The 25741-nt window shown below is 37.0% G+C and overlaps 1 protein-coding gene across 5 annotated transcripts in view; it reads right to left on the reverse strand.

Annotated features, from left to right (window-relative positions):
• Window positions 1-25142, reverse strand: part of VAMP7 (vesicle associated membrane protein 7) — a 62050-nt gene extending 36908 nt beyond the window's left edge. For 2 of the 5 annotated variants that reach the window (XM_077146083.1, XM_077146084.1), the window contains exons 1-5: window positions 25001-25140; window positions 18265-18419; window positions 14971-15028; window positions 13063-13200; window positions 4943-5033 (exon numbers count right to left, since the gene is read on the reverse strand). In XM_077146083.1, coding sequence (XP_077002198.1) covers window positions 4943-5033; window positions 13063-13200; window positions 14971-15028; window positions 18265-18410 — 433 coding nt within the window. In that variant the 5' untranslated portion in view covers window positions 18411-18419; window positions 25001-25140. Of the gene's footprint in view, window positions 1-4942; window positions 5034-13062; window positions 13201-14970; window positions 15029-18264; window positions 18420-25000 lie in introns of all 5 variants that reach the window. The other 3 variants (XM_077146085.1, XM_077146082.1, XM_077146086.1) reach the window with 3 other exon arrangements.
• Between the last annotated feature and the right edge of the window lie 599 nt (window positions 25143-25741).

A 25741-nucleotide genomic window follows, 5' to 3' on the forward strand; every position in this document is an offset into this window, starting at 1 on the left:
TCAGAGTGCTCTTACAGAACACTATGGGAGAGTAGTCAAGTGGCTGTCTAGGGCAAGGTACTGTTGACTGCAGGACATAATACAGTGCAGTACCCAGGACCATGAAGAAATTGTTTCCTAAGGAAGAGGGAACATTCACATCTGTGTAAATGGCGGAATTCCCAGGGCCACATGTGCAAGGCCAAGACAAGACACCCTTCACAGAAAGGCTCCAGGTGGCTCCTACACTTTGGCTTGAGCTATTCCCTAAGGTCATTGTATGGATAAGCTCTGAAGATAAGAACTGACACAGGTCAATCTTCAAAGACTGGGAAAGGTACTTTTTCTTTTCCCTTTCTTTTTTTTTTAACATTAGCTCCTGGCATTCAAAGAGAGCTCTGTCTTGAGCACTCTTAAACTACATATAGGCTTAAGGAATAGCTGGTTCAGAGTCTAAATTCCAACAATAACAGTAAAATATCAAAGTGTCCAGGTTTCAACAAAAGATTATAAAACATACAAAGAAACAAGAAATTGTTCCAGGCAAAAGAGAAGATTAAAACATTAGAAACCATCAAAACGGAGGATCAAATCTGGGACATACTACACAAAGACTCAAAAAAAAGGTCCTAAATATGATCAAAGAGCTGAAGGAAAACCATGGGAAAAGAACTAAAGAATATCAGGAATACAACAGATGAACAAAAAGAATATCAGTAGAGAGATGGAAATGATAAAAAGGAAACTAAACAGAGCAGAAGACCACAGTAACAGAAATTATAAATTCCCTAGAGGGATTCAACCGTAGACTGGAGCTGGCAGAAGAAAGAATCAGTGAGAGTGAAAATAAGACAACTGAAATCATCCAGTCCGAAGAGAAAGAAGAAAAGTAAACACAGCCTGAAGAGCATGTGGGATTCAATCAAGCATAACAATATATGCATTGTGGGAGTACTAGAAGAAAAAAAGAGAGAAAGAGATAGAGGTAATATTCAAAGACAGAATGGCTGAAAACAGCCCAAATCTAATGAGAGACATGAATATACAAATCCAAGATGCTCAACAAACCCCCCTAGACAGAATAAATCCAACAGATACATACCATGACATATTATAGCCAATGACAGGGTGTTGAAAGCCACAAAACCTGTCATGTATGTACAAGGATGCCTCAATAAGATTAAATGCCAATTTCTTATTAATAACAATGGAGGCAAGAAGGTGCAGGGATGACATATTTAAAGCACTCAAAGCAAAAAACTTCCAACCAAGAACTCTATATCTGGCAAAACTGTCTTTTGAAAATTAGGGAGCTTAAGACATTCCAAATAAACAAAACTTGAAGGAGCTTGTCATCACTAGACTGGCCCTACAAGAGATGCTAAAAAGAGTTCTGTAGGTTGAAAGGTAAGAACAATAGATTGAAGCCACATGAAGAAATAAAGATCTCTAGTAAGGGTCATTACATAGGTAAATATACATGCTAGTATTATTTTTGATTTGGTATCCTGCATTTTACTTCCTAAAGCATCTAAAAGGAAAATGCAATGATAAATCAGTGGTTCTGAACTCAATGTATAAACATGTAATTTGTGACAAGAACTACATAAAGATGGGTGGACCAAGGGGTGTAGTAACATAGTTTGTGTATGCTATTGAAGCTAAGTTGATGTTCTAGTTTGCGAGCTGCTGGAATGCAATATACCAGAAATGGAATGGCTTTTAAAAGGGGGAACTTAGTAAGTTGCTAGTTTACAGTTCTAAGGCCGAGAAAATGTCCCAATTAAAACAAGTCTATTGAAATGTCCAATTTAAGGCATCCAGGGAAAGATACTTGGTTCAAGAAGACTGATGACGTTCAGCATTTCTCTCTCAAATGGAAGGGCACATGGTGAACATGGTGGCATTTGCTGGCTTTTTCTCCAGGCCTCTTGTTTCATGAAGCTCCCCAGGAGGCATTTTCCTTCTTCATCTTCAAAAGTCACTGGCTGGTAGACTCTCTGCTTCGTGGTTCTGTGGTGTTGTGAAGCTTTCTCCAAATTAGTTCTTCTTTTATAGGATTCTAGTAAACTAATCAAGACCCACATAGAATAGGCAGACACACGTCTCCATCTAATCACGCTTAATACCCACAATTGATTGAGTCACATCTCCATGGCAATAATCTAATCAAGTTTCCAACCTATAGTACTGGATAGCGAATATTAGAAATCATTGCTCCCACATGACAGATTAGGATTAAAACACGGCTTTCCTAGGGTATATAAATCCTTTCAAACCAGCACAGCTGGTATCAGAGCAAACAAGATTGTTATAAATTTAGGATGTCAAATTTAAGCCCCAGGGAACTACAAAGAAAGTTATCAGAGAATATGCAAGTTCATAGAGATAAAAACTGGAGTACAGATTGCCAGGAGCAGGAGCAGGGGGAGAGGTAATGGGGAATTAATGCAAAGTGGGTATAGGGCTTCTGTTTGGGGAGATGGGAAAGCTTCAGCAATGGAAGGCAGTGTAGGTTCCTCAACATAGTGAATGTGATAATCCCAATGAATGATTCGCTTGGGAGTGATTAAAATGGGAAAGGTAATGTACATATGTTCCTACAATGAAAAAAAAAGTACAATTGAAGAGACAATTAAAGGCAATACCTGGTCCTAGACAACATGTAATGAGGGAGGAGAGAAAGCTCCAAAGGACATTACCAGAAAATATGAACATAGACTGTATATATACAGTCTATGTAAGTTTAATTTCAATATAGACTGTAAGTTTAATTTCAATGCTAAAGTTCTTGAACTTGATAACTGCATTTAAGGTAGATACATAAGTGAATATCCTTGCTCTTAGGAAATTATTATGGCAGTGTTCAAGGAGCATGATGTATATAAGCTGCACTCAAGTTGTTCAGAAAATGGATTGACAAATAGAAAGAAAGATCAATGAATACATGGATAGAATGACACAGAAAATGTGACAATACATTAAAATTGGTAGATCTGGTATCTGAGGGAATAAAGGTATGTTAGAGTTCTCTATATGGGGTTTGCCTTGTTTTTCTAACTGTCCTGTAAGTTTGAAAGTATTTCAAAATAAAGTTTAAAAATTTTAAAATAACAAAAAGCAATAAAATACTGATATAAATTAAAAATGGAAGAATTTCAAAGACATTATGCAAAGTAAAAGAATCCAGTCACAAAAGACCACATATTGCTGATTCCATTTACGTAAAATGTCCAAAATAGGCAAATCTACAGAGATAGAAGGGAAATTTATTGTTGCCTACAGCTGGGGAGTTGAGGGGAAATCGGGAATGATTGCTAAGGGGTATAGGGTGATGAAAATGTTCTAAAATTGATGGTGTTGATAGCTGCATAACTCTGTGAATATACTAAAAACCATTGAATTGTACACTTTAAATGTGTGAATTTTATGGCATGTGAATTATATCTTAATAAAGTTGTTAAAAAGTAAAGAGAAATGTTTGCTGCTTTTTTTTTAATTCTAAAAATATATGTTGTTTAAAAGGAGGAGTTAATGAAAAAGTTTTACTTTCTAGGAACTTTATGCAATAAATAATAATGTTAACAGTTGACTACTGCCACTTTCATACAAAATAAATACTAAAAAAGACTGAAAAGAAATATTAATAGTGTTTTCAGTAGATTCTTTAGTCTCCCTCTAGACACATTAAAACGGAAATCAAAGAAGGAAATCACTTTAAATAACCAAGAGATATACACATCAAGAACCATAAAATGTTTCTGCCTTTGATTTATTAATCCCACTCCTAGTAATTAATTTCAAGAAAATAAGAAAAAACATAATAGGACAAAAACATTTATAATGGTACTGTTATTGTAACACAAATCTCTAAATTTGTGCTACTAAAAGTGTCTGCTATTGATTCAATAAGTCACTAAGCACACTGTTTAGTCCAATTGATATTATTTTCACAGTAAGATCTTCTCAACAGAGGAAGCTGAGCACTGATTTACATCTCGGAGCAAGCTCTACATCTGGTTGCAAAACAGCACTTTGAGTAACACTGCTCTAAAGAATCTAAATGACCAATAATAAGGACATGGTTAGGTAACCTATGATATAACTCAGTGAAATACTGTATTAGCATATAATAGCCAACAATTACTCAGCTCTTAATATGTGCCAGGCACTGTGCATAATGTTTTATATTCATTACCTCTTTTATCTTGGTGACTTAAGGTTCTACTATCATCTCCTTTTTGAAGATTAAGAAATAAAGCTCAGAAAGGTGGGAGGATTGCTTTAGGGCTAACAGCTGGTAGGAAGGGAAATCGTGACTCAAACTCAAGGCATTTTTTACTGGTTCTGAGGTGATGATCAGTGCTTTACAGAACTAGCATCATAATAATTCTAAATATCATTGCATAAATCAATTAAGGAATAAAGGATGTTTTTTTCGGGATTATTTTAATGTGCTAAACGGGTTCTTAACAAAATGAAAATAGGCCAGGCCATTCAACAGAAATTATAAAATAGCTTATTCTTTTGAAGAATACACCAACCAGTTTTTTGGTCTAATTTTGTCTCTAAATCAAGAGCAACAAACTTTCTAAGGTAGTCAAATAGATGAACTTTAGGTATCTACTAATAATACAGCTATCTAGGTATAGTTAATCAAAATTTATCTAAATTGCTGAATTGTTGTAGGGTTCTTAGAAATTCATCTTGATAAGCAAAGTAACAAATTTAGGAAGAACATCAATCAAGATTCTAGGAAGAAACCATTCATAGAAAGCAGACAGTATCATTGGTATGGTACCCTCATACCTTAGCTGATAATTAGCTTCAAATTGAAATAGTAAGACTAGGGAAGTACAGTTTCAGCCTCTCTAGAATAACTTGATATGTAACATCAAGTTATCAAGTCATCTATTGTCATTGTTTTTGCCCATATGTATGTGGACTATGTCATAAAACATACCTATGTTTCTGACCATGATTCCTTTCAGTTCATCCACTTGTGCTTGTGTCTCCATCACTTTGTCTAGGCCCTTATTCTCGGAGTGATGCTTCTGTAAGAAAATAAGGTTTAATCTATTGTATCTAGACATTATTTATAATAGGAAAACATTAACAAGAAGAATGACAAATTATATTGAGGAATGCTATAAAATGATGTTCTCTATTGATAAAAAAAGATACATGCCAATTCATTAGAAGAATGTTACTAGACTTAGGAAAAAATAAATGACTACCATAAAAAATGCTTCTGTATAAAAGTATAGTGTAAAAATATCACCTTATTTTAAATAAAATATAGCTAACTGTACTATAATATATCAAATATACATCGAGTCTTGGGGCAGAAGTAAGAGAGGCAAAGTAGGGGGGCTATATAATCTGTGCTAAGATAAAGAAAGGAGAGAAAGGTGGCTGCAGTTAGGGCAGGAGGATAGGATAGAGTAAGAACACCCTGAAGTGTTCCCAATTTCTTGGACATGATGAGGTAGGGGCTGGCCCAGATTCTAAACATCTATTCCTGAATCTGCTGTGATAAGAGCATGTGTCCTATTTTCATTGCCTTTTTGTAGGATCCAGAATCTAAGACATTAGTGAGAATACATATTCTGAAATTATCATTCATAGCTAACCAATTATGGCGTGTTTAATATACAATGTTCTAATTACCGCATGATGAGAAAACTGCACAGATCTGCTCAGAGAGACACAATTCTTGAGCTAATGACAAACCAGTTTAGTTGAAAGTTTTGCTGCCAACTAACCCTATTTACTTTTTACAGTGTACTGATATTTCTTCTATTGGTGATGTTTTGTACAGTTTCACATATTCACATTTCCCAGCAGGGGGTATGGAAAAGCCAGCTGAATAACAAAGGTTTATCTGTAAGTATTTAAAGGAACTTCATTCTCAGAAGAATGTATATTTAAAAAGTATTAAAAACATTCATAGAAATGGAAAACACTCAAACTACAATAAATCGTTTTCATTGTTGAGTTGTAGAGTTTTTAGCTATATTCTGGATATTAAACCCTTATTGGATATGTGTTTTCCAAATATTTTCTCCCATTGAATAGGCAGCCTTTTCATCTTCTTGACAAAGTTCATTGGAGTGCAAAAATATTCAGTTTTAAGGAGATTCCATTTATCCTTTTTTTTTTTCTCTTTTTTTGCTCATGCTTTGGGTATAAGGTCTAAGAAATCACCACTTACCACAGGATCTTGGAGATGCTTTCCTACACTTTCTTCCAGGAGTTTCTAATCCATGAACAGAGAATCTCCTTCCATTTATTTAGATCCTCTTTTATTTCTTTAATATTTTTTTGTAATTTTCTGTACACAGGCCCCTTACATCTTTGGTTAAGCTTATTCCTTAATATCTGATTCTTTTAGCTGCTAAAAGAACTGTTTTTATTATTTCCTCCTCAGATTGCTCATTAGTGTATAGAAACACTGCTGATTTGTATGTGTTGATCTTGCACCCTGCCACTTTTCTGTACTCATTTATTAGCTCTAGTAGCTTTGCTATAGATTTTTTAGGACTTAATGCATATAGCATTATGTTATCAACCAACAGCAAAAGTTTTACTTCTTTCTGGTTTGTGCCTTTCATTTCTTTTTCTTGCCTAACTGCTCTGGCTAGCACTTATAGCAGAATGTTGAATACCAGGGGTGACAGTGGGCATCCTTGTCTTGTTCCTGATCTTAGATGGGAAGCTTTCAGTCTTCCACTATTGAGTATAATGTTTGGGGTGGGTTTTTCATATATACCCTTTATCTTGCTGAGGAAGTTTCCTTCTATTTCTATCTTTCAAAGTGCTTTTAGCAAGAAAGGATGTTGGTTTTGTCAAATACCTTTTATGCATCAATGGAGAGGATGTGGTTTTTCCCCTTTGATTTGTTAATATGGATTCAATTTACAAGTATTTTGTTAGAGAGATTGGTCTGTAATTTTTTCTTATAATGTATTTATCTGATGCTGATGTCACAGAATGAGTTAAGTACTGTTCCCTTTTCTTCAATTTTTTTGAAGAGTTTAAGCAGGATTGGCATTAATTCTGCTTGGAATGATTAGTAGAATACCCCTGTGAACTCCTGGGCTTTTCTTCCTGGGGAGGTTTTTGATGACTGATGTGAGTTCTTTACATGTAATTGGTCTGCTGAGAAGTTCTATTTCTTGTACAGTCAGTGTAGGTTGTTTGTGGGTTTCTAGGAAATTGTCCATTTCATCTGTGCTGTCTAGTTTGTTGGCATAGACTTGTTTATATTATCCTTGATGATGTTTCAATATTTCTGTGGAGTCAGTAGCAGTGGCCCATCTCATTTGATTTTCTTTATTCACATCTTCTCTCTTTTTTTCCTTTGTCAGTCTAGCTAAGAGTTTGTTGCTTTTACTGATCTTTTCAAAGAACAAATTTTTGGTTTTATTGATTTTTTCTATTATTTCTTGATTCTAAATTTCATTTATTTCTGCTCTTATCTTTATTTCTTTCCTTCTGCCTGCTTTGGAATTTGCTGTTCTTCTTGTAGGCCCTCCAAGTGCACAGTTAGGTCTTTGAATTTAGCTCTTTCCCATTTTTTTTAAATGTAGGCATTTAGGGCTATACATTTCCCTCTCAGCACTGCCTCTGCTGTATCCAATAAGTTTTTTTATGTTACGCTGGTTTGAATCTGTTACGTATCCCAGAAAAGCATATACTCTTTTAATCCATTCCCTGTGGGTGCAGACCTATAGTGGGTGGGGCCTCTTGCTTAGGCTATTTCCATGGAGATGTAATCCAGCTCACTTAAGGTGAATCTTAATCCCCTTGCTGGAGTCCTTTATGAGAGGATAAAAGGCAGAGACATTTTGGAGAGAAGAGAGAGAAGCTAAGAGAGAAACACCCAAAGACATTTTAGAGAGAAGGACCAGCAGATGTGCCTTTCCATGTAACAGAGGAACACTGGATGCTAGCATGCTTTCTTCCAAGAAGGTATCTTCCTCTTGATGCCTTCATTTGGACATTTTCATGGCCTTAGAACTGTAAATCTGTAAACTAATAAATACCCTTTATAAAAGCCAATGCATTTCTGGTATATTGCATTCCAGCAGCTCTGGCAAACCGAAACAGTTGTGTTCTTGTTTTTATTCATCTCAAGATATTTACTGATTTCTCTGGCAATTTCTTCTTTGGCCCAATGATTATTTAAGAATGTACTTTTTTTTCCTTTGGCATGGACAGGCACTGGGAATCAAACCCAGGTCTCTGACATGGCAGGTGAGAACTCTGCCACTGAGCCACCATTGTGCCACCCACGAGTGTATTTTTTAACCTCTGTAATTTTCCAGTTATCTACCCGTTATTGATTTCCAGCTCCATTCCATTATGATCAGAGAGAGTGTTTTGTATAATTTCAATGTTTTTAAATTTATTAAGACCTGTTTTGTGACCCAATATGTGGTCTATTCTGGAGAATGATCCAAGAACAATTGAGAAGAATGCATATCCTGCTGTTTCAGGGGTACAATGTTTTTTATATGTCTGTGAGCTCTAGTTCATTTACCATATTATTCAAGTTCTCTGTTTCTTTATGGATCCTCCATCCAGATGTTATATCTATTGATGAAAGAAGTTATAGAAGTCTCTAACTATTACTGAAGAAATGCTTATTTCTCCCTTCAGTTTTGCCAGTCTGCATCAAGTATTTTGGGGCACCCTGGCTAGGTGCATAAATATTTACGATTATAATTTCTTCTTGGTGAATTGCCCCTTTTATTAACATATAATATCCTTCTTTCCTCTCATAACAATTTTGCATTTAATGTCTATTTTGTCCAATACTAGTATAGCTACTCCAGCTCTCTTTTGGTTACTGTTTGCATGGAACATATTTTTCCAGCCTTTCACTTTCGACCACTTGTGTCCTTGGGTCTGCTGAGTCTTCTGAAGACAGAATATAGATGGATCCTATTTTTTTTTTTATCTATTCTGTCATTCTATGTCTTTTGATTGGGAAGTTTAATCCATTAACTTTCAATCTTATTACTGTAAAGACAGTACTTACTTCAACCATTATTTCCTTTGGCCTTTGGGAGAGATTCACTCACAATTTTTTGCTGCAGCTTCTTGGCTTCCCCATCCCGCTCTTTCCTGGATGCTGTACAGTGCTCCCCTGGTCTCTGAAGCCTCAGAACCATTGATTCAGACACTTTCTGCTGCCCACTCACTGTTTTTGAAGGAGGAGTGTATCCTTTAGCTCCCTTATCTGCCATCATCCCTGGAAGCCTCAAGACAAAACTAATTTATATTGACAGAAAATAGATCAGTGGTTGCCTGGAGCAGAATATGGGGGAGAAGAATGACTACAAAGGGATATGAGGGAACTTTCAGGTGATGGAAATGTTCTCTATCTTGACTGGGGTAGTATTTCAGACAAATGCATTTGTAAAAATACACTGACCTGACACTTAGGGATTCAAACAGATAAATACTCTTTCAAATTATTAATTTGATCTATTCAAAAATTAAATTTGCCTCCAGTCATGGTTTGGAGTTGTTTATACCCCAGAAAAATATGTTCTTAGATGTAATCCATTCCTGTGGATATGAACCCATTTTAAGTTAAGACCTTTTGATGAGGTTCTGCATTAGGGTACGGCCCACCTCAATCAGAATAGGTTTAATCCTATTACTGGAATCTTTTATGAGGGGAAGCAAGAATCCAAAGGTCAGTGGTGCCTGGAAAAGAAGGATGAGGCCAGAAAGGCCCACCATGTACATTGTCATATTAGAGAGCTGCCCAAGACCAAGGATCACCAGAAGCCAGCCCAAGAATACCAGTCTACAGGAAGAAAGCAAGGAAACTAAAAACCACCTGAGCCAGTTTGAAGCTATATGTACCCCAGAAAAGCCATGTCCTTTAATCTTCATTCAATACTGCTGTGTGGAATCATTTTTATTGTTTCCATGGAGATATGACCCACCCAGTTGTGGGTAGTAAGTTTTGATTAGATGGTTTCTATGGAGATATGTCTCCACCCATTCAAGGTGAGGTTGCTTACTGGAGCCCTTTAAGAGGGAACCATTTTGTAAAAAAGCTTTTGAGACATGAGAACCACCAGAACCGAAAGAGACTACAGAACAGACAAAGCCCTGGGGAAGCGACTGAAAAAGGCTTACAAAACGGGGAGAGAAAGCTAGCAGATGTCACCATGTGCCTTTGCACTTGAAAGAGAAACCCTAAATATCATCAGACTTCTTGAACCAAGGTACATTTACCTGAATGCCTTAATTTGGACATTTTTATAGCCTTGCCTTAATTTGGGCATTTTCACAGCCTAACTGTAAACTTGCAACATAATAAATTCTGCTTTCTAAAATCCATTCCGTTTCTGGTATATTATATTCCAGTAGCTTGCAAACTAGAATAGATTTTGGTACTGGAGAAGTGGGGTGCTGCTGTGGTTTGCAAATACTGAACATGCTGGTACAGCATTTTAAATGGATAAGGGGAAGTTTCTGGAAGAGTTGTGAGCTGCTTGACAGAGAAGGCCTAGAATGCTTTGAAGAGACTTGGTAGAAATGGAGACTCTAAAGATACTTCTGATAAGGCCTTAGACAGATATAATGCATGCGTTACTGGAAAGAAGGTGACCCTTGTTTTAAAGTGGCTCAGAATCTTGCAAAAATGTGTGCTGCTGTTGGATGGAAGCTAGAATTCAAAGGCGACAAACCAGGATATCTAGCAGAAGAGATTTCTAAATTAAATTTTGAAAGTGCAGCTTTGTTTCTCTTTGTAGCTTATAAATAATGAAATGCGAGAGGAAAGATATGAGCTGACAACTGATACAACTGGTACAAAGAAACCAGAAATTGATGGTCTGGAAAATTCTGGGCTTCCAGAAACAGTTTCCCCAGAGAATAGTGCCTCACATGAGGATTTAACTAAATGTGGAACCAGCCAGCCATTTCAGAAAAAGCCAGGATTGGAGATGGAGTTATCCAGGAAGGATCTGTGGCAAGTCCTTTTGTCTGAAGGGCATGACCACAACCTATTGCATAGGAACCCAACAAAAGTGCTGCAGGATCTGTATAAAGAGAACCATTGCTGGTATGGACTAAGAGGGGGCATAAAAGGAACACAGTAGAGGAGAAGTAACTACAGAAGCAGAACAATGGAAGCTAAGGTATGAAGTCAAGAAACCGTGGGCCAGGAGAGTGGACCCACCCAGGCACTTGGAGTGGGTGAGTTTGCCCTGAAGGCAGAGGGTGGGCCTTCCACTTCCTTGCAGCGGAAGAGTTGTTCTGACTCAGGCCTTGGAGAGAGGGGAACACATTCCTTAGGGATTGGGGAGAGTCTAGCTGCTACCACATTGTTGGGCAGAGAGCACGGGTGTGGTCCCAATGCTTGGAGAGGGTACAGCCAAGAAAAAGGTGGTCTCTCCAATATCTGCTAAGGTTGCATTCAGAGAGAGGCAGGCTGCTGTACAGGCCCTTGAAAAGGGTGTGACTGTCACTTTCTAAAGTCCTGAAGAGAAATGACTCTCAGACTTTGAAATCTAATGGAGTTTACCCTGTAGGTTTTCAAAACTGCTAGGGTCCAGTGACCCCGTGTTCTTTCCAATTTCTCCCTATGGAAATGGGACTATGTATCCTATGACTGTCCCTCCTTTGTATTTTGGCAGCAAATCACTTGTTCTGAGTTTTACAGGTCCAGAGTCAGAGGAGAATTTTGCCTTAGGACAGACCATGCCTGTAGCTGACTCTGATGAAATTTTGTACTGTTTCTAACTTTGTATTGTATTTGTATTATTACTGAAATGGTTTAAGGTTTTCTGATATTGTTAAAGAATGAATGTTTCTGCATTGGGAAAGACATGTCTTTTGGGGGGCCAAAGGGTGAATGTGCTGGTATGAGTCTGTTGTGTACCCCAGAAAAGCCAAGTTCTTTAATCCTCACTCAATATTGCTGGGTGGGAGCTCTTTGATTGTTTCTATGGAGATGTGACCTAGTGAGTTGTGGATGGTAAGTTCTGATTAGATGGTTTCCATGAAGATACTCCACCTATTCAAGGTGGGGTTGCTTACTGGAGCCCTTTAAGAGGGAACCATTTTGGTGGAAGCTGTAGAACCACCAGAACCGACAGAGCCACCAGAACTGACAGAGTCAACAGAATGGACAGAGACCTGGGGAAGCCATTGGAGAAGCCTGGAGAGAAAACTAGCAGACATCGCCATGTGCCTTTCCAGTTGAGAGAGAAAGCCTGAATATTATCAGCCTTCTTGAACCAAGGTATCTTTCCCTGGATGCCTTAATTTGGACATTTCTATGGCCTTGCCTTAAGTGGGACATTTTCATGGCCTTAGAACTGTAAACTTGCAACTTAATAAATTCCCCTTTTTAAAAGCTATTCCGTTTCTGGTATCTCACATTCTGGCAACTTATAAACTAAAACACCACTTAACACACCAAGTGTCTTTAACCTATGTTTTAACCTTCTCCTCTCTCAGAAGGTGTTTATTTCTTTGCTGCTCAAGCAAAGACTATGCAATGGGTTGGTGTAATCAATGGCAATTTATTAGCTCTTAGTTTTGAGGCTGAGAAAAGCCCAAATCAAGACTCTGAGGTGATGCTCTGTCTGTCCAAACTTCATTTTGCTTATAAAGGACTCCAGTAATAGGATTTAAGACCCATTCTAATTGAGGTGGGCCACACCTTAACTGAAGTAATCTTATCAAAATGTTTTACTTACAATGGTTTTACACTCATAGAAATGGATTAAGTTTAAGAACTTGTTTTTCTGGGGTACACAGCTCCAAACCACCATAAGTGGATTAAAGCATTAAATGGGTAGTTAAACAGATGATCTTTAATGTTCTTCCCAATCCTGAGATATTTTGACCACTATTAATAGAGAATACAATTGACTATTAGCTTTCCACTCTAAAACAGCCCCTTAAATTTTTTTACATTAGTTTTATTATGTTGGCTTACAGTAACAGAATCAGAAAAGTCTACTGCAGGTCAGAGTCCTCTATTCATTTTAAGGTAATAAAGAAGAAGATATGAATGAAAATACTTTATCCTGAAAAAGATCTTACCAGCTGTGCAGCCAAGACACTTGAGAACTCACTATTCATGGCATATGGAAGTGCTGTCTGTGCTCTCGAACCATATGTGGTCTGGAACCTCTTCTTTATCTCATTCAAAAAATTAAATGCTCGAGAACGTTCAAAATCCTGAAAAGAAACCAAATCAGAATTCACACTTAGAGAGCAAAGATGATGCTGATGATTAATAGCTAAAACAATAAAAATAGCTACCATTTATTGGACAAGGACTCAAAGAGGAGGAAGTAGCATTGACCCCATTTTACAGTCAGGAAGTAAAGGCTCTAAAAAGTTAAGTAATTCACCAAACGTCAAACAACGAGTAAACAGAAGAACTGGGATTCAATTCCAGATATATCTGACTATTGCTAACCAAAGATACTTATACCTAAGTCAGCTTCTTGACGGTAGGAACTGGGGTTTTATTTCCTTCATCTCTCTCATGGGACCATACAATGATAATGCTACTGACATGAACTTAGAACTTATTTTTTTAATAGCAGCAGTACTTTTGAAAAGATCAAGTACTGTACCCTTGTCTAGCCCCAGCCAGTCAAAAAATATATAATTGTAATAACCACTGTGGTTGACTCACTAATATCCATTTCATTCAATAATTAGTCTAAGCCACGGGTTCTTAAACTGTGGCTAATGATCTGAATTCAGGGGGCCCATGTGCATGGATGGATAAAAAAAGAAAAAATCACATCATTATCATTATTTTCACCAATCTTTAACTTAAATTTTAACTGTGAATGAGGTAACAAACCAAAGTAAATTAAGAAGAATTGACTCTGTCACCAACAGAAATCTTTTTTAATATACTGTCACAGTTATAGATATCTCAAAATATCATTTACACTATTTCAAAATTAGTGTAGATAATTAGACTCATGACTAGATCTTTTTATTTAATGCATTCATAAAGAAACACATATAATACTATATCAATTTTTAAAGTATTTTGATAGCTAAATTTCAATATAATTGGTTTCCTTTATAATCATGTGTGTTTTACTCTATACATTTAAAAACATTCTGAAATAGGGCCCATAGGTGTCAAAGGGGTCTGTGATACAATAAAGGCTAAGAACCATGATCTAAGGCAATCATACAAATTCCATTCTCCTTGTCAGTGATCAGTTTAGAAATATGCCTGTGACCTAGTCCTTGCCAAAAAGATATGAAAGGAAATTATGTTTGAAAGGAAGGGGTGGGGGGGAAGGCATACTTCTCAGAAAATTTTCCCTATCCCTAAGATAAGAGACTCAAAAAGACACAGTCTCTCTTCTCTGTGCATGAATAAACAAGCAAGTAGCTACATGATCATAAGGGAACCAGTCTAGGATGAAGTTGATACTAAGGATAGCAGAGAAAAGGATCTTGATGACATCATTAAGTTACTGAGTTTTTTTGCATCTGAAGCCAGCAAATACTTAACAAAACAACTGACCCAAGATACTACGGGTACATATAGCTGATGGACATGTTTTGTGATTTTTGTTTTCCCAAAGTCCATATATATTAAAATCTTCTTTAACTATTGATTGGAGGAATGAAATAATCTATTTAATATTACCATTAAAACAAACAGATGAGAGGATGTGATATCAAAGGATCATAATTATGAGCACCAATTCTCACTATACAATATAATAGTTGTAGAAATTGCAAGAGGTTAAGCTAAAACTTTACCCAAACCAGGCTAATCTGCAAATACCCAGATATCAAATTTTCTTATTTCTTGCTCTATACGATAAATCCAAAGTACAGAAAAAGTTAACTGTAATGTAAAGTTCCATCACATCTCCTTTACCCTTCATAGGTATAGATAATTAAGAAATGACTGTATTTAACAGTACATATAGTTAAACAGCAATATGTCTTCAAATTACTTACATCGTCAGTGATACAAAGATAAACAATCCTGTCTTGGCAGATGTAATGAAACAAATAACTGTAGAATAAAAGATATAAAACTTACTGTGGTTATAAGCAACATCTCTTTCACTTCTATCTTCTATGTATAAGTAAATTCAGTACTGCCAAGATTACCAAATTATTTATAGAGATAATCTTTTCTCCCTCTTCCCCTCCCTCATTTACCTGTTTCTCTCAAGCCAAAATGATAGGAGTAAATAAGAAATTAAAAGAAGGTCTCTATGTTAGCTACATAGCACAACAGCACGTGTATTACCCATTAAAATAACAGCGTCAAGAACATAATTGGACTTTTAAGACCTGAACAAGAGATGATATCTTAGAGGGACATGTAATTAGGATTAACTCATAATGGGTCATACAGACTCCTTTGCTTTTTTCCTAAAATCTCAATGCAAACAACTTTTCTACCAAATACTCAAGAACATTTATCTGAGTATTTACTTTGAGCCAGTTACTGTGCTAGATGCTGAGAATACATAAACAAAACCAACCACCCCTGCCTTCACAGAGATTACAGTGTAGGGAGTTATAGTGCAGCATGGTAAACAAGACAATGGGGCAGGTACATAGAGTTCTGGGGACATAAAGGAAGCATCTAATAGAGATGTGGGGAGAGTAACAGGAAAGACTTTCTGGTACCAGTGATGTTTGACCTGAGATCTGAAGAATAAGTAAAACATTTGATTTCATGGGAAAAGTAATAAGTTTAATTTTGCATACACTGAATTTGAAGTACCTATGAGGTATTCTAGTGGACATGTTTTATAGTAGTTAGTAACATGGACATGGAAGACATTGGAGAAGTCAGCATTAGAAATATAGATTCAGAGGTTATTAACCTTCAGTGGAAACAGTTTCATTACAACAGCGGGGATAAAAGTCAGAATGTTGAGGCAAGAAGTGCCTCTTTTAAGTTTGGAGGGAAGAATGTGGGTAAGATAGGGCAATAACTTGAGAAGACTGAGTCAATAAAAAGACATTTTAAAGTTTATCTTTAAATTAGCATATAATAAAATGGACTTTTTGTCTTTTGGTGTACAGTAATAAGAGATATTTTTTATTGGGACAATGGAACATGATTATAAGAAGGAAATCAAGGCAGAAGATTTAAAAACAAACAAACACAACTCAGTGATGAAATCTCACCCCAGAGGATATAGGGGACAACTGGATCAGGACTGGATTGATTGCATTGCCTTCCATTATGACTGCATTTTAATCAGACTACATATTCTAGCTTCCCTTACAGCTAAATAGGGCTATGTAACTAACTTTTGGCTGTTAAAATGGAAGTGAAAGATATATATCCTACTTCTTGGCCTTGCCTCTAAAAGGACTGCAGTGTTTTCCCAGGAATTGACTAGAAACACCCAGACTATAAGCCTAATAAGTTTTGGAAAGAACAATATCACCATAAAGTCATACCTACAAGAGACAGTGATTACTTAACCCCTAAAACAACCTCTGGGCCTCAAACCTATACCAACAGAAAGCAAACTACAAAACCTGTACAGTTCTCAAAGATGACATACTCTCTAACTTCCATTTCAGATGTGACCACAGAGGGTAATGGGCCAGGAAGAACCATTTAGAGAGCAAAGCCAGAAGTCATGGAGAAAAGACAAGGGAACTTCTACAAGAAAGCAGAACCACTAACTACTCATGGTGAGAACAGGGAGTCTTTGAAGTTGTGGCAAAGCAGTTATTTAATCATTGGTAAGAAGCGATGAGTTTTATGCGTTTATCATTCTTCCCTTTTCCTAACTCCAACCGTGGTGATCCTATGGACCATTGTCTATTGGGTTGGGCTTGGGAAACAGGAAGAATAGATGACTTGTCTTTTAGTCTATGGTCAGTGGGCCACAGGAGCCACAATTGGGCCTGATGCAGAAGACTATGTATCACACAGAGACTTTAGCCTTGGGGCAGTACATATGGGTCTTTGGGTCATCTCCCTTGGAGAGGGGGTATTTTCTATGTTTGCGAAGAAGGATATACCAAGATATTTGGGTAGCCAGAGGAATAGATGGCATGTTGTCCCTTGAAACTGAAATACTATAATTTTTTCCAGAGTAACAGAGTTTAGCTGAGCAAATGCCTGCACAGGCAGACACTGCATTTTCTGGCTTCCTTTACAGCTAGGTTAGCTATATAACCATATTCTGAATGATGAAATATAAGCAGTAACTAAGGCCTTAATAAAATATAAGGCCATTTTTGGCCTTGCCTTTAAAAATACTGGGCAAGAACTGAGAGGAAACAGTTGCCTTAGCAAAAGATGAAAGCTACTAATTGACACTGTCAGACCCACTCCACCAGCTCGTAACCACTCATCTCTGGACTATCTCTTTTAAATCACTGTATTTTGGGGTCTCTCTCTTACAGCAGATCAAGAAGTAGGGAAATAAAGACGGATTAAGTAAATTTTTTATGTATGGACAAGGAAGGTTGAGACACTTTCCATTTGATTACTAAAACTGCCCATCTACATCATCTCTAATCCATTCTCCAACCAGCCATCAGAGTGATCTTTGTAAAGCAAATCCTGACCTTGTCACACTGTGGCCAAAAACCTTCAATTTCTTCCCACTTCCCTCAGAATAAAGTCCAGTCTCTTAATGTGGCCTATGAGGCCTTACATGACTTCTCTTCTACCCATCTCTCTAGCTTTATCTTTCACCTCTCTGGGAACCAGGCACAGAGAAAAATCTGCAGTTCCCTAATACACCTTATGATACCAAGCCTCCATACCTCTTTATCTGTTGCTCCTTCTACCTGCAATTTTATTTCCTTAACCTCCATATCTATCTTCTATATAATTATCTATAGATTTGACTGTCTCTTTCTCTCTAAACCATAGTCTCTATGAGGGAAAATACTGTATCCCCAGCACCGAGCAAAATGCCTGGCAATAGCAAGTGCTCAATAAATACTTACTGAAAGAATGAACAAAGGAATTTTTATTATCATATTTGCATCAAGGTTCACATATCTTAGGGCTCTTTAGCAAAATCAATCAGTTTTGTGTATAACATTTTCATATAAAATAAATTATTAATAATACTTCAATGATAATATACAATTACAAATTAAATTTATAATAAAAATGGACATTTTCTAAGCTGATAAAGGTTATTGCTCTATCAGCTTATTCAACTTATCTATCAGGAAGCTTTTTTAGTTATCTACTACTCTGATTACAACATAGAATTCCCTTTCACTCTCTATCACATGCACAACAGAACTCACTTGCCATGTGAGTACGTTAGTTTGTTATTTTCAGAAGGTATCTTAGCCAGAATCTGCTCTGTCACCTCCAGGAAGTTTCCTCCACACCAAGCATGTTTGGCAAGGATAGTGGTTCCCCTGGCAACAACAGCAAAAAGAATGGCCATGGCTTCAATCTATCAAAAGAAAAAAAGAAAAAAAAAAGAAAAAAAATTTAGAATATTTCATTGACATGATCCTTCAAAAGTAACTTGCTATCATTTATCATCATCTACCTAGAGATGGTATTGAACAAGATTCTATATAATAAGATCACACAACATTAAACTTAACAACAGGCTTAAAATCAGGTTTAGCAAAAAGGGCTACAAGCTTGTAACCTAAACCACACTGATACACATATTACTTATAGACAAACAAAATACATACACATACATACATGCATACAGTTGAACCTCATTATTCCATAATCTGCGAATCTGCCTACTAGCTAACATTTATTTGTAACCCCAAAATCAATATTTGCAGCACTTCCGTGGTCATTTGTCGACATGTACAGAGCTGTGAAAAATCTGAGTTGCCAGACATGCGCTTTCTCAGTTGAGCTCAAAGTGACACTCTGCCTTCTTGTTTTAGCTCTCATAGTATAAAAAATCCTTTTTCTGGTATATTTAGTACCATATCTTTTTCATATTTTTGTGCTTTTTGTTGATGATTTCACTACTTAAAATGCCTAAGCATACTGCTGAAGTACTGTCCCAAGCACAAGAAGGCTGTGAGGTGCCTTACTGAGAAAATACATGTGTTAGATAAGCTTCCTTCAGGCATGAGTTAGTTATAGTGCTACTGGCTGTGAGCTCAATATTAATAAGTCAACAATATACATATTAAATAAAATGTCTTTAAACAAAAACACACATAAAACAAGGTTAAGTATTGATCTATTGATAAAAATGTGACCAGAGGATTATAGGAACCTAATCCCATATTTCCCCTAGGAGCAATGGTTCAGTATTTGCTAATTCAGTATTTACTAATTCAGTATTTATAGCGACTTTATAAAACATACTACAATGAATGTTAAGAATCAGCTACATAAACATTAGACTGAAAGATAGACTGCATTTACAAATTATACACCACAAACTAATATTCGTTTTTTTGCCTTTTGAAAAGCAATGACCATATATAGCAAAGAGACATAAACATATCTTTACCCTTTAATTCAGTGATTCCATCCTGAAAATCTATCCTAAGGAATCAGTTCAATAGAAGTTAGACTTTAGATTCACAAATATACCAATTAACAATAATAACAGCCCATTTTTATTAAGTGCTTAACTATGTATAGGCACTATTTTAAGCACTTTATAATTATTAACTCATTTAATCCTTACACAAGTCAATGAAATTATATACTATCAGGATGCTCATATTACAGATGAGAACACTGAAGCTCAGACGATTTTAATAATTTGCCAAAAATTATAGAGCTAGGAAGAGAGAGAGCTGGGATTTAAACTCCAACAGTATAGGTTTTGGAATCCACGTTCTTCACCTATACTGTATGCTATCTCTAGCATAAAGGCATTATCCATAACAGAAACAAAGTGGAAACAACCCAAATATTCAACAAGAGGAACAGTTTTATAAATTATGGTAAGATCTTTCATAAACACAACCTTACTAAAACAATACAGCATGAGTTTAAGATTATTTTTCTCATGTTTAGATATGAGTAGTACTGTCTTTTTTCCTACAAAAAAAGCCCAGTTTCTATTTATCTAATGACATAAACTTGTAAAAAGAGATGAACAAATACCATACTACTATTCAACTAACTCATCAATTTAATGTTATTTGTTAACATGCTCAGTTTCACCCAACAGATCAGGGATTATATCCAACTTTAGTGTGATTATGAGTCATCTGGGATGGCACAGTGAGAGCCACATGTTAAAAATCCAAATTCTCAGCATTATACCATGAAATTCTGACTCAGCAGGCCTGAGGTGGGGCCCTGGAATCTGCATTTTAAAAAGCTTGTCTGGATTCAGGCAATGCACACAACCATACTTTGTGAACACTGAAGAAGATTAGGACGTGTTTGAGGTCAAGGAACCTGTTGATTCCTTCTTGGAATGCCAGCACCAAAGCACAGCACACAGAACAGAAGGGGCACTTCTGTTTCTAGAGCTGAACTCCTCTTGGAATTGCTTCTTCATTATATTATCTAATTGAGACTGTTCCCTTGAGTTTCCTTCCATATTCCCATTTCTCCTCATACATACATGACAATTTATAGATTTCAAATCACTTCCTCATACATTATCTTCCTTGATCCTAAAATCCTCCCTTGACCTTATAATACTCCAGGTACATTCTATTTCTTAAAGTCTTTGTGTGCACACATTATCTCTGCTTCTCCACCTTCTTTTAGCTCTTCAACTTTAATACATTCTGATGTTTGTCCTTAACACTCCACAAAACCATGCTTGCTAAGAGCACCAAGAAAATCTGTTGCAAAACACAGTGGTCACTTCTCTTATTCTCAACTTACTTGACCTCTAAGAATAATAAACATTGCTGATTAACCCTCCTTCTTGAAACACCCTCTTCCTACATCTCTGGCTGCTCCTTCTGTCTTCCTGATGACTCCTCTTCTTTCACCTTACCTCTAAATGTTGAATTTCCTTAGGTATTGATTCTGAACCCTCTTATCTCTTGATGAGCCCATCTAGACTTGATATTTTAAACACAATTTATTTGCTGAAGAGAGTACACACAGAATAAAAAGAGTAGTGCCAAAGAAAAAACCAAAGACACAACAACAGTTTAGGGGAAGGTAGACAAATAGGGGCCCACAAAGAAGATGAGGAGAAGCAACTGGAAAAGTCAGAGGAAAACCCAAAAGTATGTGGTGTCATGGAAGCCAAAGAGAAAGTAAGTTTCAGGAAGGACTGAGTGTCAGCTTCTAGTTGTGCTCACTGACACGGAATATGAAGGCAAAGGCTGTGAAACAGTCACTGAAACTTTATAATTAGGAAGGAGGCCATTCGTTAGGATCAGTAAGACAAAAAGTAGAGGAGAGTAAGTAGAATAAAAACACAAAGAGAAACAGATAAGAAATCATATGGTCCCCTAGACAGAGAAATGAAAAACTAGAAAACTTGGCTCTAATAATTACTAGAAGTATATGAATACCTAACTAACCATAAAGTATTATATAAATGTAAAGTAATACTCAGGAAGAGTGAAGAGACAAACCAGAGAGAGAGAAAAAGGAAAATAAAGACAACAGAATATAAAGGAAAGGCCTGTCTCAATATGGTTCCTCCTCTCTTCTTTTATTCTCTTCTTTTCTTTCCACAGTCATCATTCTAATTCTACTTCATTTCTGCTAAGAACCCCTATTTTAGAAACTTACTGTTCCTCCTTAATCAATCCTAATCTTACCTCTCCATATATTTACATCTCCAAAACTTCTCTTTCCTTTCCTCATATCTTGGGGGCTTGTCCTTAGGGCTCTGGGCCTGAAGAGCAACCACCACAACTTGGTGTTTGAGAAGTCTAATAAGTTCCAAGGAAAGGATATTTTTGTTCCAGTTGCTGAGATTCAAAAGAAGATATGTTATGGGGAAATCCAAGTTAGAATTCTGGATGCAATTTTTTTCTTATAATTGTGGTGACAGTCTTAAATTCACAAAATTAAGATTAAGCAAGATGCTACTGACATACAAATCTGTCATGAAGAGCATTATTTATAGAGAAAAATGCATCCAGAGTTTCAAACAATAATCTTATGAAGGAACTTCTGGAATATATTCATTTATAAGTAAGGAGTTTCCTGTATTTAAGAGACAGTAACAAAAAAGCACAGTAGTGATGCACACTTCTCCTCAGTGGAGGCATTCAAGCAAAAGTTGAAGACAGCATCAGAGAACAGAGTAAGGGAAAAGACCAAGCCAACATTTTTCACACTGGAGTCCATGTGTTCTGAGGAATTTTTCAATTATGTATTGTTATTTTGTTAGTATTAAAGATGTATAAGTATATTCTGGACCATCTATATACATATCTCATAAATGAGTAATGGCACACAAGTCAGTGCCGCCTATGCATTCATGTCTGTGAAGGTATAGGTGCCAAGAAACCCTTTAAAGTGATGGTGCTTAATTTTTAATGTCTTGGAAGCAAGTCTAGCTGCTCTTAGGTTGGCATCCTAAAACCATAATAACAATTACAATTCAAGCACTCATGCATTCCTACTATGTTTTTCAAAATCAGTTACAGACAAAATTTATTTTTTGCAGTACTGATTGACAATTGAAAAATAGCTGCGTGGAATAAGATTATTTTAAGAATTGAGACTTTTACCTGATACTCTGAAAATGACAGTGTGGTATAATCACATTAATATATAAATTATCTTAGGCTAAGGAGAAAATAATACTCAAAGAAATGCTTATACCAAGTGGAAATCAAATGATGCCATAATGTGCTTCACGAACAAAGGTTGTGCAACAGTTCAAATACAGAAATGAAGTGGAATAATTAATTTATAATACATGGTAATACATTCAACACAAAAATCAAAAGAAAGTATTCTGCATCATCATTTATATTATTGCAAACGGATTTATTATGTGAATTCTTGCAACAATTCATTAGCAGAATGTTTCATAGGAAATACACAATGGGAAGTTTTTTTTCATTCTTATATTATGGGGTATATAATTATATTAATTGGCCCATCAACGTAACGGGGGGTGGGGGGTGGAGTTGAGAAAGGGTACCCAGGAAAGAGAAGGAACTAATTTTAGGAGGAAGCTATGGAACAAGAGAAAGCACCGAGGTGAGAACAAGCTAGAAAAGGTGAAGAAACTGCTTGATGAGATAGAATGGTCCACATTCAGTGAATGTGAAGGTTAGTGGATAAGGCTGACAGAGGCTTTGTATAAATTAAGTAATTTGGATTTAATCAAATGGAGTCTATTTCAGTTCAACACATACGTACTGAAGATTTTACTCTATGGCAGCCAATGTAGAAGACACTGGAGATATACAGATAAGTAAGAAAAGACCCCTATACTCACAAGTTCCACAGTACAATGGGATGGGGAAGACAGATATAAATAAATGCAATAAATTGAAATAAGTGAATAATCTAAGAATGTACACAATGAAAGTTTTGTGATTATCTCACCTTGGATGAAGAAAAAGGAATGCAGATATCAGCCTATTCATTAGGCATTCCCTCAGTATATTATTATGATTACTTTTCCTTGGAAGAGAGGTTAAAATGTCTACTTTACCCTCACAATGTTCTCAGTGCTCAGTACAGTGCACAGTATAAATATTCTCTCAAATATATATTGAATAAATGAGTGAATACTGAGCCTGTGGTTAAATATACTTGTAAATGATAGATTTATAGTCACTAGGCCCTGGAAAGAAGAATATTTTGATTACCAAACTATCTCTCTAAAATAAAGAAGTTGAGCTGATAGTAATCAAACCCTAACTCTTCTTTCTGGGTCTTAGGAGGAAATAAACCAATGAGAAATAAACCACCAATTCTGAAATAACAACCTTGGAGGAGACAGAAGAATGAAAAACAAATATTGCTATAATATGATAGACAAAAGAAAAGAAAGGACATTTATGAAAAGTCTGAAGCCTGATCACAGATCAGGTACTGTGTGTATCACAAATATTCTTCTAGGGTGATGCTCTAAGACTCAAGCTAATCCCTCTGTTAGGACAGGATCCCACTCTGTAAAATAAACCGTCTGTTTTATTTTGCATTAACCACCATATCATCTTGTTTATTCCTTTTTGTACCCCCCCCACGCCCCTGTCCCCAAAATACGGAAGCTCTGGAGAGCACTGACCTCTTTTGTCTTATTTACAAATATATCCCTAGCACTTAGAAAACTCTGTGGTGTATATGCGCTGTTCAATAAACATTTATTAAACGAATGAATGAATCTGCTCCAAGCCAAATGTATTCAAATGAGAAAGAATGCCCCAAACATGACAGCATCTTCTGGGATTAAGGGTGGGAAAATGGAAGTACAGGTAGTTCAGAGCAATTAATAAGACGGAAAGAAAAGGTCTTGATAATTGTTTATAGGGGTTCTGAGAGAGGGATATGTAAACCACTTACCAAGGAGTCTAGAATATAGAATTTGATAAATATTGACCATTAAAAATAATAATAGTAATAATAACAAACACATCTGACGCTCAGGAAGCCGATTTGGGCAAGAGATACAGAGTTCGTATTTGAACTGAAGAGGAAGATGAATGTCAACATTTGGTGGTGGAGGAGGGGCGTGAAGAGGGTTAGAACCCACTACTGAGCAGTAGACTTCCGAAGTAGAAGGTGAAGCAGAAGAGTGACGTCACCGAAGCAAGGGCATAGAGGCGATTTTAAAAGACTCAGGTGATTAAGAGATTCAAATGCTAAGGTGATGTCCTGGGAATGCTAACTGACAAAGTCAACATTTTCCTTCCTGTTAACAACAAATGAAGTGACACATTATGGCTTTCTTTAACCTGAGGATTTATCACAGGCATAAAACGCACTTCATCCAAACTGGATCTGCCCGACAATTCGAAATGTGGACCTCAGAGAATTCCGAGTCACCCTCCCATTGCCTCCTCACTCTACTTCGGTACCTTCCTGGCCACCCCCGCCTTCCCCTCTGCTGTCTAGTCCCCCACTTTGTTACTGAGCGCACCCTTTACGTACCTGTCCAGCGCCCTCTGCAAGAGCGCGGGTTCTGGACGTGGGGTAGCCAACTTTGAGCTCCCGAGGGAGGCTAGACCCCAATGCCGCCGACTTCCGTGTGAAGCGCCCCGCCCGCGCGCAGCCTCCTGGGAATGTGAGCTCTCTTCCAATGGGAGTCGTCAGCGGGGCAGGGCCTGCTGCTTTCCCTGCCCCTGCATTTCCCAAGAACCGGACTGCATTCTGGGAGTGTTAGTTCCGTCTTCCGTCTCTCTGAGTCTGTCAGGCGTTCGGTCAACAGTTCTGTCGTAACTGCTTACCAAGCGCCGAGCCAAGAGGGGAAAATGAGCGGCTGCAGGAGGACAGAAGGAGTCTATCAAATGGCGTTGGCGCGATAAATGAGAGGCTGGCTCGCCCCGCCGGAGCCTCGTTTACTTTCAGCGGAGAATGTCGCCTACTTCACAGACAGAAGAGCATTTATCTAACAAGAACTCCCTCTACTTTCGCCACTGTTTCCCAACCTCCTTGTATCCTTCACCTCTCCTTTCTCCCATTCTTTTGCAACAACAATAATCTACTCTTGATTTAAACACACCGCCCCTTACATCCGTATTTCCTCCTTCCAACTCATTTAATCCCTGTCTCCCGACTCTTAAACGGCTGCCTGCTTACACGCTCTTTATGATCAGCATTTAAAGATTGCCAGCATTTCTCTTATCTAAAAAAATTCCAGTCACCTTTCTCAAACCAACTTCCCCTAATGCC

This window comes from Tamandua tetradactyla, chromosome X (assembly GCF_023851605.1).
Source record: "Tamandua tetradactyla isolate mTamTet1 chromosome X, mTamTet1.pri, whole genome shotgun sequence".
Classification (NCBI taxonomy): domain Eukaryota; kingdom Metazoa; phylum Chordata; class Mammalia; order Pilosa; family Myrmecophagidae; genus Tamandua; species Tamandua tetradactyla.